Source organism: Micropterus dolomieu, linkage group LG15 (assembly GCF_021292245.1).
Source record: "Micropterus dolomieu isolate WLL.071019.BEF.003 ecotype Adirondacks linkage group LG15, ASM2129224v1, whole genome shotgun sequence".
Classification (NCBI taxonomy): Eukaryota; Metazoa; Chordata; class Actinopteri; order Centrarchiformes; family Centrarchidae; genus Micropterus; species Micropterus dolomieu.
The window spans coordinates 15,127,662-15,143,182 of NC_060164.1; the positions used below are offsets into that span (position 1 = coordinate 15,127,662).

Consider the following 15,521-nt stretch of genomic DNA (forward strand, 5'->3'; position numbering starts at 1 on the left):
TAAATGAATGTTATTATCACTAAGCCTGTAAGAGAAAACATGTCAATAGCTGAAAAAGCATAAAAATCACATTATGTTTCATCTCACTTGCATGGCCCAGCGAAGAAACCTCTGCAACCCGATCTGACATAAAAGGGAACTCAACGGTTGACACTCCATTGTTTATATCATATATGTATGTGTATGATTTGTATATACTTCACTGGATGATGTACACTTACATATACAGCTAAGTCTGTGCCTCTGTATGTATCTGTCATATGTTCTCAGAGAGAGAGATATACACACAGGCATGGTTCAACACTCTGGTGAATGAAGAAAAGCTGGAGCTGGAGAGAAGTACAGAAAGGACTGAACTATGACACTTTGTAAATAAGGTGGAAATTATGCAAAATGCTAAACGATTTCTATTCCCAGCTATATGACACACATAATGAAATATCTCTATGTACCTGTTTTGTGCCACCTAGAGGCATATTTACCCCATTAAATGTAGACCTATTCATTCATTCCAATAATATTATTTAATATATAGTTAAATAAACTTTTATACAGTTAACTGTTTTGTGTATTCTTATATCTCTACTTTCATCTCGCCATTAATCAATATTCAAACTGGGTTTCCATTCAGCAAGTTTGTGAAAAAGAGTGATATAGATTTTATTCACGTGGATTGGCAGGCTCTTGACTGTCTGTCTGTCTGGGGTGGTCTAATACAAGTCACCCTTCATAAAGGCTTTGCAAGTTGTAATGGCTTTATTAATTTTAATAAATCGTTTACTAATGCTTTATAAATCAGTTATAAGCCATTATTGAGAGCAGCTTTTGGGATGCCAGATTGTGAAAAGAATAATCCTGCAGGTTTTTATTGTCCAGTAGGATAGTTATTTAATTAATAAATAAAAACCTCTAATGGAACTTATTTTATTACTTTACTATTTTCTGGAAAAACATGCAGAACAAATTTAATTGATTAACAACACAACTTCTAAACATGTATTACTGCAGACTTAAAGTACTTATTAATGGCTTGCTTTATAACTGCGTTATAAGGGTAAATACCAGTCAGAGGGATTTTTCACAAACTGGCAACCCAAAACTTGTTCTTATTAAGGGCTTATTTGTCTATAACATGAGTAAATAAGTAGTTACATTAGTTACACCTGCATAAAGGTTAAAGTGGTACCGATTTAAACATGTAGTGGTCAGACCTACTGACACTGTCAAGTGTTAATCTTGCGTGTCTTTTCCAAGAATTAGACGCCACTTGTTGGCCTACGTGGTACGTCAGGGATTAAGCATAATAGGCTTCTCTGGTTTGCGACACTGGACATGTCTTGAGCACGAATGTAGTCCTCAACTTTTCACGGACTATGGACATAATTTGTTACCTATTAGTTATAGTTTTGTCCACCATCCAGGCATATGAAACTTATTCTCAATGTTTGCGCGGGTGCAGCTGTGTAGAAGACCGCCATGGAAGGTAAAACATTATTTCACCTTGTCCAATATACCAAGGCAGAGGTATTTTTAACTTATGTAACTGTGTCAGGTTAGCCTTTAGAAGTTAGGTTGAAGTCTGTAGTTCTTATTGTGGTTCTACCTAGTAAACAGTGTTTTTAAAGCATCAAGCTACACAGTAACCAAATGTTCATTTAAAATTTTCCCTTTAATCATAGGTCGCTGGTATGTATGGAGGAGAGCGCGTTTGGGGCCATACCAGAGAACCTTCCAGATGATATGACCAAAATACGAATAGAAAAATCTCACTTCACTGAAATACCCAGAGGGGCGTTCTCAAAAACTCCCGCCTTGGAGAACTTGTGGTTGAACTTCAATGATATCACAGTGATAAACTCAAAGGGTCTGGAGGGTTTAGGGAACTTAACCGAGCTCCGTCTGCAAGGGAACAAGCTGCGTTCAGTACCATGGACAGCGTTCGAGGACACGCCAGCCCTCAAGATCCTGGACCTGAAGCACAACCAGCTGGACGTTCTGCCGGAGCATGCGTTAAAATTTTTGCCAGGTCTGACTTACTTAGACTTATCCTTCAATCGGCTTACGGTCATATCGAAGGAGGTCTTCCAAAACTGGCCCCTCTACCAAAAACTGCAGGGCATGGAGGAGCAGGAGGCGACCGCTTTCGTGCCGAACGTCGTCCTCGCCCTCCACGACAACGCCTGGCTCTGCGACTGCCGCCTGAAGGGCTTCGTGGAGTTCATCAGGTCCCTGAGGCCCCCGATTTTACTGATGAACTCTTACTTGACCTGCTCAGGGCCGGACTTTAGGGCAGGCAAGTTCTTCCACGAGGTAGAGCTGCAGGCGTGCATGAAGCCCGTCGTCACCACCCAGTCCTCCAACATCAGCCTGCCTCAAGGCGTAAACCTCACCCTGCGCTGCCTCGCCAAGGCCAGGCCAGACCCGGCGGTGAGGTGGACATATGGCCTGAAGATAATCAGAGGATTTCATGGTAAGAGTGTGCATGTCATCCGCACACCCAGCTAGAGTGATATCTTGTAGTAAATTAGATACTTAAACACACATCACAGACCCCTCGCCTGTAACTCCTCCTTAAAGATGAGGGAGTCTAAATCTGGATATTGGCCCACCGCGATATAATCATCACTGATTCCCTCAATCTGCATAACACTATCAGTGTTAATAAGAGAGTTGGCGATTATACAGTGCTGTAGCCTACCCAATGTCAGCCGTGTTGGGCTACTGTGTAATTAAGTAAACATCTGCGTCATTAGACCTGACCTAGTGGAGTGCTTACTGCAGATCATGACTGCAAGTCGTGCAAGTGCAACAGTTCATCATATACTAATGTAAACAGGCTGCTGCTTCTCTCACTGGTATCCCTACTGCTATCAATATCCCGACTGCTAATGCAAACAGGCATCTATCTCATTATTTGGGCTAGAAACCAGAGGTGAGTAGAGTAGCTGCAGCTCAAGTAAAAGTATTTGTATACACATATACTTTAGAAAGACAAGTAGAAGTAAAAGTAATTATCAAAATAATGAGTAAAATAAAAATCCACAGGACACTTTCATAATAAGGCACCCTTTGCAAATGGTGTATCCCTTGTAGCTAATTGTTTTATACTGATTATACATGATTTATTAATACTACCTTTTTGGTTGTCAGGTTGTGAAAAATCTTCCTTGCTGCGGAGTAATTACTGGTCATGACATTAATAAAATCATTAATCAAGAGTAATGAGCGTGGAACTTTCTAATAAGCCATCAAGTCTGCAGTGCAGGATTTTTCACTGTACAATAAGCCAAGAGCAAAAGCTAGTCAGTCGTTTGTAATCATAAATGATAACAATTAATTTAATAAAGGAATTGAATAGTTGTCCATTACGTCTGTACTATTAAATTTAAAAGGTTGCAGATAAATGCATTTTGTTTTGGATACCCTGCAGCTGTTTTCCAGAAGATCAGAGGCCAAATGGTCCATTAGAGCAGTCTTCCTGATTAATAAAGGAGCTACATGAATTCTGCCAACACAGAATCACATTAATGGTTTATATCTGTTCTCTAAAGCATTGAATTGCATTGGATTAAACTTTATTTAGGTCTTTAAGTTATGAAAAGTGATTTTTTAAACATTAATACAGCCATAATTACAACTTAAAATAAACCCTTCACAAAGGATATCAGACTACTTGAGTAGGGATACACTTCATGGGGAAAAGCCCACTGCTGTTCATACTTCTTTTATTCCATGTAGATATAACAAATATTGTTGAAACCGCACACCATCTCCCAATAAATAAATAGATGTCAGATTTATACAAGGACAACATTTCCAGCCTTCATTTCACAAATGTTCCATGTAAATAATCACATCAGACAAGTACACACAAATATGTATGCTGTACTTTGCTTCTTATGTGCATATTACATGCGTGGACCATCTAATATCCCAAAAAGTAACATGTTACAATCATGATGATAAGTGTTAGTTGCAGCTCTGCAATAATTTGTGCTCAACTTTGTGATATGTAGAAACATGTCTTCAGATAAGTCTTCCATACTGATTTTTATTCCCTATGCTTGCATGTCCCATAAAATAACATTGGATATCCCTGTTTTCCTTCCAGAGTCTCAGGAAAGAGTGGATGAAGACACCATCGGATCCCTTCTGGTGATCCCCTCCCTCCATGCAGCTGACCGTGGTGCCTACACATGCACTGCTGTCAACTTTATCGGAAACTCCTCTGTCAGCATCCTCCTGGACGTCCACTCTCCTGGCGGCTCCCAGTCATCACTCCTCCCTGACATCCCGGCTCCACCTGCTGCGGTTGATGAAAACGTCTACATTGACATCCGCATTGCCAAACAGACAGTACGCGGTATCTCCATTGAGTGGTATGCCGCCTTGGACCGACCAGCTGAAACCTGGTTCACCGTCCACTTTGGCCGGGCAGGCTCTGATAAAAAAGAAATGACCTTCATCGGCCCTGGGATTCACTCTTACACCGTCTCTGATCTGATGCCTGCTACCAAATATGAAATCTGTGTAACTCTCAAGAACCAGGCGCCGCATCCCGGCCAGTGCATTGTGTTTGTCACAGGAAGTGACATTACTGAGATGGAACAGAGGGAGAAGATGATTCACATAGTGGTGATAGTTTTAGCCATGGTGCTGGCTGTGCCTATAGGCATGTATGCCTGCACTACTGACACTAAGTTTGCCTGCCTGGAGGGTATCATGGAGTCCTGGAAGAACCGGCGGAGAGAAAGCAGCTCGTCAGGGATGGAGCGAGAGAGGCAGGGCACTTTCGACAGCCTGCAGGCCGCCAGCGACGAGGACCTGGTTAATAAAGATTCCAGTGAAAACAGGAAGGTGAGGAGGAGGTCAGATGACAGACTTCAGAAGCTCAAGGCTGATCACAGCAGACTCACAGCTGAACTATATTAAAGTACTATTTGTTAAATCAACAACTGAAAACATGAAACAGACCTTGTAATAGACCAACGTCTCACCCTGTACAGTTCTTTTTGTAAAATTGAATAGAAAATACCCCAGATCTACTGTATGAAGCTGACTTTAATGGTGATTTAATTTCAATTTTCAGAAGAATGACACTACTGTCTGCCTTTGTTTTAATCTTATCTCTTCCTCTGTTCTAGGCCCAGGACTTTGTTTCAAAGATGTGAATGGTGACCGTTATGTCAAGAGTGTTATACAAGGATTTGCCGTACTGCAGTTTCTTTCTGTCTGAAATATTACATGTTTGTCTTGTTATCATGATATGTTTAAATGTCAGTTATCACACATTTTAAATTGCTACTTTATATGAAGCCTTTGTGACTGATTTAAATGGAGAAGTGCTCACAATTACTTCTGATGAGTACATTTTCTAAAATTACTTCAGTAGTAGGTGCTTACTTTATCGCCTGCTTTATGTTTATGTAATTCTGTGTTAGCTTTTTAATATTGTTTTATGTGTTTATATACTGTAGGTAATTATCAGACAAATTTCATTTTGAGTACTTTTTTGGCTTAACACTAAGGTTGACATATTGATACTGTACCATAAAACTGGATCTGGAACAAGAAAATCTCTTAAACCAGATGGTGATTATGTGAAATAATTAGATGATTGTGCACTCTGTCAATAAATAATGTTTTAATTAAATTTAGTTTAATTACGTTAAAACAGTTAATGTTACTTTTATATGTTGTTTTACTTTATTGCAAGAAGACACATCATGTAACACAATATGAAAACATTCAGTAAGAGATTTTCATTTAAAATGAAACATTGACATGTGACATCTGCCCCTTGCATAGCTCTTTTAAAGCAACATTAATACTGACGTTGAAAAAAGTTTCACTTTCAGTTTTAGTACATGGTTACCACATAACACATATGTGAATGAAATGAAATTGCTTTGTTAAATAAACTGTGTATTTTATTGTGAAACATTTTTGCAATTTATTAAATGATAGTAATAAATTGAAAGGATGGGCTCACAATTTCAGTCTTAAATCAACTTTCCGTTGTCCATATGAAAGCTGAAACTGGTTTTGCTTGGTGTAATTAGTCCTTCTGTTCATACCGGCCATTAAGAGACGTTCTTCCAGTGTAAGAGATGGGGACAGAAAATCCACAGTCCTCATTCTCTGCAAAAATGAGGCTTCAGTAGTTTGAGATTGGCAAATCAATTGGATAATTTGCAAAGCCACAGTGTTTTTAGCACAAAGTCCCTTATTTTGTCACAATCCTTCCTCTTCATCTCAATAAGGAAAGACAGTAGATTGTAACTTTGGAAGACACTTGATTTGACTCATATTAACAATTTAACATCATATACACATATAGGAATATATTTTTGCACATTGAAAACAGTCCAAGATGAAGAGGAGGAACAATTGCAGCAAACAAACATATTTGCTCCTGACTAGTGATTTAAGACAGACCAGAAAAAATGTGAACCTGTCTTTTAAAGGCTTTAAAGAATCCTCAACTGTATGTCTGTTTTAACACAAGGTTACAGGACAGAATGCATTTTCATATTGTACCTCACAACAGAAACCTGTGACGACTGACACTGGAAAGTTTCCCTTTCACAAAGTCCTCTGTTACCACTGAAGTGACTAAAGTCATCTGACAAAGTCTGCTTTGTATATGTGAACTGTAAATTTTCATTAACATGTGTTTAAGCCTCTCTGTACTGTACACTGTACATGTACGTCACAGTTCCTCGTCTCCCCCTTCTATGAACCCAACACACAGCAGCCATGCGTCACACATGATCAGCCCGGACAGATGGCATATCGGATATGCCTCAGCCAATGGCATTGTTCATTTGACATAATACCCAAACGCATCCTTTCCAACATCCCCTCCTGCCATGTATGACAGAAGTTGCACGCAGTGAATAAAAAGTCTAATTTTAGCTATTTCAGTACAGAACACACATGAATTACATATTTATTTGGGCTTATCTTATTTTTCTCCTTACATATCCTAATGTTGCATAAAGCAGTGCATTATTTAAACACTACGCTATATTAACAGCTGCTGATCTCATGAGCAGCCATGTTCAAAGATCAGGAGTTATAGATTTCTTATTCAGAAGAGCAAATATTTAATTGACCTTTCAGAAACTCCACTGCTTCAAACACATACTGGGATTTATGAATCGTGTGCATTGCTTCCTTTCATTCTAAAGCATCAATGCTCTTTGCAACTTTTAACTCTCTAATCCTCTATCAAATAACCCAGTAATCCTGGCTGCCTCTTACATGGCATAATGCATGATCATTTGGGCTGCTCTTCATATTCCCTCATTTCATTTCAAGGCATTAACAGCTTGCATCACTGAAAAGTTGTTGTGTTTATGTGTGTGATAATTTTGACCTAAAATCTGGGTTTGGTTTCCTCAAGAAGTTTGCAACTGTGTAACAGTTTTTATTTTGTCAGGTAAAATAAAGAAAATCCCCAGAGTCCGCTCTGCGTCATCATAACCAACCAACCCAAGGCTGCAGATAGTTTGATGCTAGTCACACACACATCTTGTCCGTCCAAACTAAATCAGGGCAGATGGACTTTTGGTTTGTAGCCAAGGACGCAATATTGTGCAAAGATGAACAAGTTGGTTTTTGGATTAGAGGCTGTAATCTGCAAATTTCATGTTTTATGTAATTTTGAAATAGTGTGCATGTTTGGTCATGATGTCTACACAAATACCCAGTGAGTGCTTCAGTGTGACTTCATAATTGGTAGTGCTCACATTGGTATTGGAGCTGAGGAGAGCAAAAAAGCTTGTATTAGGATAATATGTTACATGTTTGCTGAACATCTGGTGAGGTTTTACTAAAAACGACAGTGTTGTGTAATACGTCTCATTCTAACTCTCATAATATGCATATTCCTGTTGTTCTACATGGCTATTGTTCAGTGTTTGGATACACTGTTTTGTTCATATTGCTACATTTTTTGCAAAAGCTTAGCACATGCTAAACCAACTTCTTCCTTTGCTTTGTCAGTAGAGAGGAACAATATGATCCAGCAAAATTTCCCATAAGGCCATAAAAGCTTCAGTTTTAGTCATTGTTTTGTTTGAGGATTTGGGAACAGTGATGTCTTTCACCAAAGGGCTGTGGTCAAGCAGCTTATTCTCTGTCTCCAGAAGGGGGCAGTAGAGTAAATTTGCAAGCTCATTAAGGAGGTGTTTACCTTACGCTAATGGAAAAACTGAGCTTTCTAAATGTGTTTCACAGAGCTTCCACGGCTACAGTGTAATGCTCTGACTGTCCTGGACTTATGACCAGGTAGGCCACACTGTCCCACTGGCAGCCTGAATATCTGCAGAAACAACTGAGTGAGTTAAAAATCAAAAACATGTTTCAAAAGCCATAATTTCTCTACTTGCTGTTGTCAATTAATCCAACAGTATATTCATCTAACATTGAAATTGAGGGAATAAGTAACCAGGTACATCTAGTCAAGTACTGCACTTCAGTAAAATTTGAAGGAACTTAACATGAGTAATACATGAGAATTTAAATTTTACGCTACTTAAAAGTCATACTCAGTCAGTCACATTCAGTTTAAGATTTTACTTAATACCTTACCTACTGTGCCTCATCAATGCAGGACTATTGTAATGGAGTATTTTCATAGCGTGATGTTGCTACTGTTACCTGAGAAAAAGGATCTAAATGCTTCTACCACTGTTGAAATTACAAATGATGTTCTTTTATTGGTAGTAAGAACATAACATGTGTTTTGACAAAAAAAAACATCAAATAAAACAGATAAACCATCATATACAGTAGTAAACAAACGAAATGCAGTCCTTTAAATCAGAAAATAAACATCTTCGTGACTTTTGCAAAACAGGGCTCTAAACAGTGCTTTACACCTTTGCAGTAGGATTAAAGGTCTTCCTAACATGATCTCTTTGGTTCACTTCCCCCAGGCTGATCTCTTTAGTCAGTTCAAGTGTCATGAAATCTCTTGTAAGGAGCTTGGTTGGATCCCAAATAAACAGTCGTGCTTGTTGAAATCTGAATGACTTAATTCCCGACAAGGGATCTGGGTTGAGGAACTTTAAGCCACAAGTGTGTCAACAAATGGTTCAAAAGGTGGGAATTATCTGTTACAAAACGACAACGAAACATTAAGCAGAAACAAATAATGAATGGTGAATTGAAAACGTGATCTGAATGATGATACACATGATGAAATCTTTCCCCCCATCTCATGAAAATGACATACACAAGGAATAAAGCTGTTAGCTGTTTCAGTGTATTTAATCTTTCTGAAACACACACACACACACACACACACACACACACACACACACACAGCAATATGAAAGATTGAGTTTTATCGTTCTTTGCATTGGAAACACCAGTCGACCCAACAGTCCATTTAGCGGCTATTCTGGAGCTTTTGATCACATCAGATATGTAGATTTAAAATTCCCATTTGTCTATTTGGCCACATGGATGAGAAGACCTTAAAGTTCTGTGAGAAAGTGGAAATCTGAACGTCTACATTTCCATGACAACTGGGCCGACTGGATCTGCTGATTAAGATCATGAAAGCTCCAGGACTGTTACTAAATGGACCTTGAGGTGAGATTGTTTTGTCAAGCACTATTAATGTTTCAGCAACCTCTTCTGCTCCAGTTTCATCTTGAGCTCTGAAACCAAAGCATTTTTCACAGTGTCCTGTCTGGTCATCACTGACTTCTTTTTAGGTTTGGGGGCTACTGTCGCTGAGACAGTGGGTACTGCCCACTGCCTCTCCCCTGGCATGTAGGGTGGTGGTGGAGGGGGCAGAGATGGGGCGCAAGGTGGTGGGGGTGTCCAGAGTCTTACAACATTGCTGACATTGTTGTTGTAGTTGACGTTCTCCACAATGACCTCTGGCTCCTGCTCTTCCTCTTCTACTTTGAATTTCTCTCCGGGAGTTTCTGGTTTGTTGAAGGGGTTTTTGAAGTTCCAGGTGCGCTGATTTCGTGGCCTCCTTCTTATGCGGCGGTTAGGCAGAATCCGGTTGGACTTTTTGTTGCGCATGAATGTTGCAGTGGAGATGATGACTGTGACTATGACCATGAGAATAATGACACCAGCAAGCATGCCTATGATTTGCAAAGGCTTGTTTCTACTCTGCATCAAAAATGATCCCAAAGGCCCCCCACTGAGTTGGGTCTGTAAAAGAGCACAGGGAAAATTCACATCCATGGGACTGAAGTCATAGTCTGTCACACAAAGAGTAACTTATACAATATTGTCCCGTGCTTGTATTGTAGTACTGCATGTATTCATCGTTTGGCCAAAAATATCATGTGAGGTGCAAAATACAAAACTGTAAAATCCAGAAATAAATGACTTCAAATGTACTGCCATAATACTGTTTGTATATGTTTGTTTCCTGGTGGATGCCTTACAAATGAAACATACTACAAATGATGATTAGACTTTAATTCATTGTTCTACTGTTTTATAGTTTGTCAAGACAAGATCAGAGAGGTTGACTAGGAAACCAATAGCTGAGACCATCCAGCATCTGTGACCAGAAATAATTTGTTTATTTTTGTTGTGGTGTCATAATGTGAAAACTAAATCAAAACATGACAAAAAAAACATGGGAACATGTTGAAAGGACCGTTGATATTGTGCTCCTGTGCTCTTTTACAGACACATGCTCGTTCTACGACCAAATCATTTCAAAATGAATTGCTACAAAGAGAAAAAACAGTTCTGCTGATGATCTCAAGGCAAGCTTCATTTATGGCAGAGGCCTCCTTATAATCTTTCTGATCTTGCCCTGAGCTTTGACACGGGACTTTTTCACAGAGTTCCAGTATATATGAGTTGAAATGAAGATTGTCAGTGAAATGGCGAAGATGACAATGGTCACACAAATCCCAAACACAGCCCCTGGACGTTTCCTTAGGCCCAAGAAGTAAGAGAAAAATCTGGATTTGACCTGAAAACATGACAATTGCATTTATGTGAGATTTTTTTATGACAATTTTCTAATTGCTACCTAAGCAAACAACTGATAGGTGTTATTTTGCATAGAAGCTGCACCTCCACACACAAAGTTATAGATGTTTCAACACTTAATCTAAATAAAAAATGATAGTGGGGAATGATTAAACAGTTAAGTAGACCACTTGTTATTTGCAGTGGTAAATGTAAGTAAGATTTAGGGCTTGCATTACAAATAGTTGATAATTGCTCACTGTGAATGTAGAGACAAAGACCATTCACTATATCCATTGCAGAGCAGGTTCCCTCTTTATGTTCTAGGCTACAGTACAGTTTTTACACAACATTTTAGTATAAAGTATAAGATGTCAATTTCTATTGAATATTAATGATTTCTAAAATACAGTTCGATTGAAATTTGGTGGTGCGAATAAGTTACACCCAGCTTTGTTATATAGAAAAGCATAACTGCTACAATTTTCTATAAAACACTCAGAACCTGTAGCTACAACTAGAATGACATGTGAGTAGTATATATTTGAAATGATGATGATTTGTTGAATTTGACAAAACAATGCGTGTTGGATTAGAATCTCTGACCCCACCTTTAACTGACATATTGCTATTCATATACTTTGTTTTTAACTTACAGCTTCAGTGATGTCGATCTTGATGACTGCGGTGGTGCTGAAGGAAGGCTGGCCTCGGTCCCGGGCCTGGACCACGAGTGACCAGGAGCAGTCTCTCTGCTTGGTGATGTTCTGAATGATGGCCATTGACTTGATGTAAGACTTGAGCATGATCTCCCCTGTGTCAGTGTTAATGTCGAAGATGTTGTTGTCTGGCTCAGCTTTCATGATGGCATACTCGATAACATTATTGGGTACTTCTGCATCTTTATCTACTGCCTGTGTAGAAGTAAATGTATTTATTAAAAAAAGGAGTGGAACTTATGTTATTCTTGAGTTTCACTTTATCTGACATAGTACATCACGAAAGAACAAATACCTCTACTTTCACTGGTGCTCCAATCACCATAGTTGTCTCGAGGAAGTTTTCATTGAATGCAGGTGGGTGGTCATTCAGGTCCAACACAGTCACAAAGACCTCAGCCAGGCTGTACTTCCCTTCTGCATCCTCTGCCTTCACGTAGAAGTTATACTTGGACCTCACCTCCGCATCCAGGCTCGCCCACGGCTGGGTGTAGATGATCCCAGATGCAGACTGGATCAAGAACCTGTAAATGGTAATATGATTTGGGCAATATCTTGAATGTTTTATACTAATTATGATTTCTGTGTGTAAACCTTTATTTTGTTCTTAAGGTAGGCTTACTGAGAATGTATGCTCTATTTTTGTGTGTGTAGTGAACTCGGGATCCTCATTCAGGAGACTGAAGTTCGAGTCCCGTGTAAAAGGAGGTCAAAGTTGACATATCTAAAGTTTTTAAGTTTAATAAAATTTTGTAGGTGACTTATGCCACATGACTTACATTACTAATTTCACATGACTTACGTAACATACTTATTTTAACGCAAACCATGATCTTTTCCTAAACCTAACCAAGTGGTTTTGTTGCCTAAACCTAACCAAACTGTCACAACGTTTACCAAGTGTTAAACGTCATCTGACTTAAGTGTCTGGTATGCCTGTGGCTGGAGGGGTGCTTGCCAACCAACCTGCGCCAACACTCATACATTTCGTTTTGTGGAACGGTCATATATGTTGATTTTGGACCAATGAAAATCAGACTATTTTGTGGTTTAGGTATGAGGGCATGTTAGAAACTTTAAGAGGGACAATTAGGTGTAGAGAGCTAGCTTTTTCAAGCTGATTGAAAAAAAGATTATATTACTCCTGGAAGGTGTAAAGGGTAAGTTTGTGACAGGGTTTGAAAGGTTTAAAAAGAATTACAGTCACATTTCAAACAAGATGTATATGCTGCATTTAAACCTTTAAATTAATAGTTCAATATTATGGGAGTTCAACTGCATGTTTATTTCCGAGAGTGAGCTGATACCACTACATAAAATACGGAGCTACTGCCGGGAGGTGGTTAGCTTAGCTTCACATAAAGACTGATAGCAGAAATAATCTAGCCTGGTTATCTTCAAAGTTAAAAAATTCCTCTTTAACTGATTTAAATGTTGTATTTTGTTTGTTTTGTCTGTTCATACAAAGAAATGTAAAAAACCTTTATGGGGAGTTACTTGTGGAACATGTGAAAATGCTGTACATATGTAGCATAGTAGCCTGACAGATAAAATCTTGTTTATCAAAATAGTTACAGCACCCAATTCCTCCTAAAATCACATATTGACATTTTTAGATTTCTGTGAATAAACAAGATACAACAAGTTAATAGTAAAAATAATGAGGTTCAGGGCAGACTTTTTTTTTTTTTTACTTTGGAGAGAGGCAGGCTAGTTGTTTCCTCCTGATTCCATCTTTATGCTAAGCTAGGTTAATCACCTCCTAGCTCTAGCGCCATACCTAACACATACACATGAGCATGTCGATCTTCACATCTAACTCAAGCGTGGAAAAGTGGTATTATATTTTTTCACTGATGGACTTGTTTAGTTACCCTACAGTGACTTTGTCAAAGTGCAAAGAGCGCAGTCTATTTCCTCCTCAAATCCCATTAGTGGATTAACAAAGACAGAGGGCGACAAGGCAAAGATCAGGATCGTGATCTTCATCCAAGAAAAAAATAAAATAAAAAATGCTAAATCTTTCTAGACGCAGAACCAAGAAACGTAGCCATGTATTGCTTCATTACAAATTTCAAGTTCAAAGAGGCATATTGGAGTAATCTGAGGTGAAAACACTTTCCAAATGGTTTTAACCAAACAAGTAGCCTATGCACTAAGATATAAGTACTAGAAACCTCTCTCCCCTGCTTATTTTGAAAATCCTTCTCCTGCATGCCATGTGACTTTGTATATCTCCCCTAATTCATTGCTATAGAGCTCAAAATCTGTACTGAGAGGTCCAAAAATATCTACCCACCTACAGTTCATCGTACAAAGCAAACAGATTATTGAGAAGTCGGTCTGTTTACATTGACACTGAACATTACAGGTTCATGTTTCCTTTGCTTTACTCTTCTAAATGCTTCCAAATTCAGGTATTTTGGTCCTCTAAGGCATGCAGAATGTGATTGAAAAAGCAAACAATTTTCCAAATAATTACAGTACTGAATGCACAGTGTTGAGATTTGTTAGATTTGTTAGATTTGTTAGATTTGTCATCTTTAGGAATGAATCTGTACCAATGTGAAAGTAAAGGCAAGCTGTGGGTATGTTGTGTGTTATTCTCACTAAGAGAGAACAGTGACCACTGAGCCTTTTTCTCTGAAGTTAGATTTCTACTGGAATATGTAATAAAAAATCGAGTACCAGCAAATCCTCTGAGGGACTACACAGTGCTTAGGGTGCAATAAACTGAACTAAGTCCTAATATGAAAAACAAGTCTGCTGTCATAGTTCTGTCCAGCCTTCAAGCAGATGTGTTTTTGCTGTATGTGTTCTTCACATGCAGTAGTACAGTGGTCTAAAATTAAAATACAACATTTAAGCTCCGATCAGTCATTTTATTCCGCTATTTTTATAGCGGAATAAAATATAGCAAAAACACTGACATAATCATCACACAAGGAACAATAAATAGACGCAGGACAATCTATAATAGATTTAGTTTTCTTGTGCAGGATATAAAACGAATTCTTGCCTCTGGAAGGATTTAGATTTTAAATGTCTTATTTTAACATCAAGATAATGCTGTTCAAGCATCGATACCTAAATGTCTGTCATTGAAGGTGTGGAGGTGTATTGGCATTGTGGTTGAGATATTAAAGCCAGATATTTAGATAGAATAATAGTGTCATGTGGGTGAGAGGAATTTAAAGTCTTTCTGTTTATATTTTAATACTCACAATTCAGCCCCAGATCCGTAGATAGAGTACTTCACTTCACCCCAAGGGCCTGAGTCTGGGTCGGTTGCCTGTAGAAAAAAACAGAAAAGACAGAATATGTATGAAAACAATATGAGATTGGTTGTGGCACTTGACCAATATTGTGTGTGACTTCTGTTTAACTCTGATAAAGCTCAGAATATTGATGTTAGATTTGTTTGTATCTCTTTCCTAAACTGAATGTGCAGACTGTCTGCCGCCATGGTCTCTGTGCTGGGCTGGAACATGATGTTACAGGGGTAAGCTATAAAAAGACAGATTTTTGATGTCACAGGACCATCATCATGGGCATCAGCTAATCTGTCTGTCTGTCGCTGCAGGGATGCCTTTTCGCTATCTCCATGTGTCCAAGGTCACTTTTTGGCTGTTCTTTTATCTGATTGAAATTGCCTGGGATCAAGGAAATGAGCCTCTGTGGTGTTCACGCAAGGGCAGGATTTATTAGTGAGGCTCCCTGTTGCTTTGAGCCTCTGCAGGGTGCTGATATGAACTGACAAGGGCGAAGGATGAGATAACCCTATCTATCTATCTATCTATCTATCTATCTATCTATCTATCTATCTATCTATCTATC

General features: G+C 38.7%; 2 protein-coding genes across 2 annotated transcripts in view; one reads left to right on the top strand and one right to left on the bottom strand.

Annotated features, from left to right (window-relative positions):
• The first annotated feature begins 1,373 nt into the window (after positions 1-1,373).
• Positions 1,374-4,989, top strand: lrit2 (leucine-rich repeat, immunoglobulin-like and transmembrane domains 2). Its single transcript, XM_046071140.1, has 3 exons — positions 1,374-1,483; positions 1,680-2,470; positions 4,112-4,989. The coding sequence occupies exons 1-3, from the start codon at positions 1,374-1,376 to the stop codon at positions 4,930-4,932; spliced, it is 1,722 nt and encodes a 573-aa protein (XP_045927096.1). The 3' UTR covers positions 4,933-4,989.
• A 3,880-nt stretch (positions 4,990-8,869) lies between these two features.
• Positions 8,870-15,521, bottom strand: part of cdhr1a (cadherin-related family member 1a) — a 13,770-nt gene continuing 7,118 nt past the window's right edge. The window contains exons 14-17 of the mRNA XM_046070945.1: positions 14,909-14,976; positions 11,980-12,208; positions 11,622-11,879; positions 8,870-10,185 (exon numbers count right to left, since the gene is read on the bottom strand). Coding sequence (XP_045926901.1) covers positions 9,631-10,185; positions 11,622-11,879; positions 11,980-12,208; positions 14,909-14,976 — 1,110 coding nt within the window. The 3' untranslated portion in view covers positions 8,870-9,630. The remainder of the gene's footprint in view (positions 10,186-11,621; positions 11,880-11,979; positions 12,209-14,908; positions 14,977-15,521) is intronic.

Bases quoted from the DNA above. Each gene is read 5' to 3' on its own strand.
- lrit2 (XM_046071140.1), top strand. From the start codon at position 1,374: ATGGACATAATTTGTTACCTATTAGTTATAGTTTTGTCCACCATCCAG. The intron at 1,484-1,679 runs GTAAAACATTAT...CTTTAATCATAG, and splicing joins GTAGAAGACCGCCATGGAAG to GTCGCTGGTATGTATGGAGG. The intron at 2,471-4,111 runs GTAAGAGTGTGC...TTTTCCTTCCAG, and splicing joins GATAATCAGAGGATTTCATG to AGTCTCAGGAAAGAGTGGAT.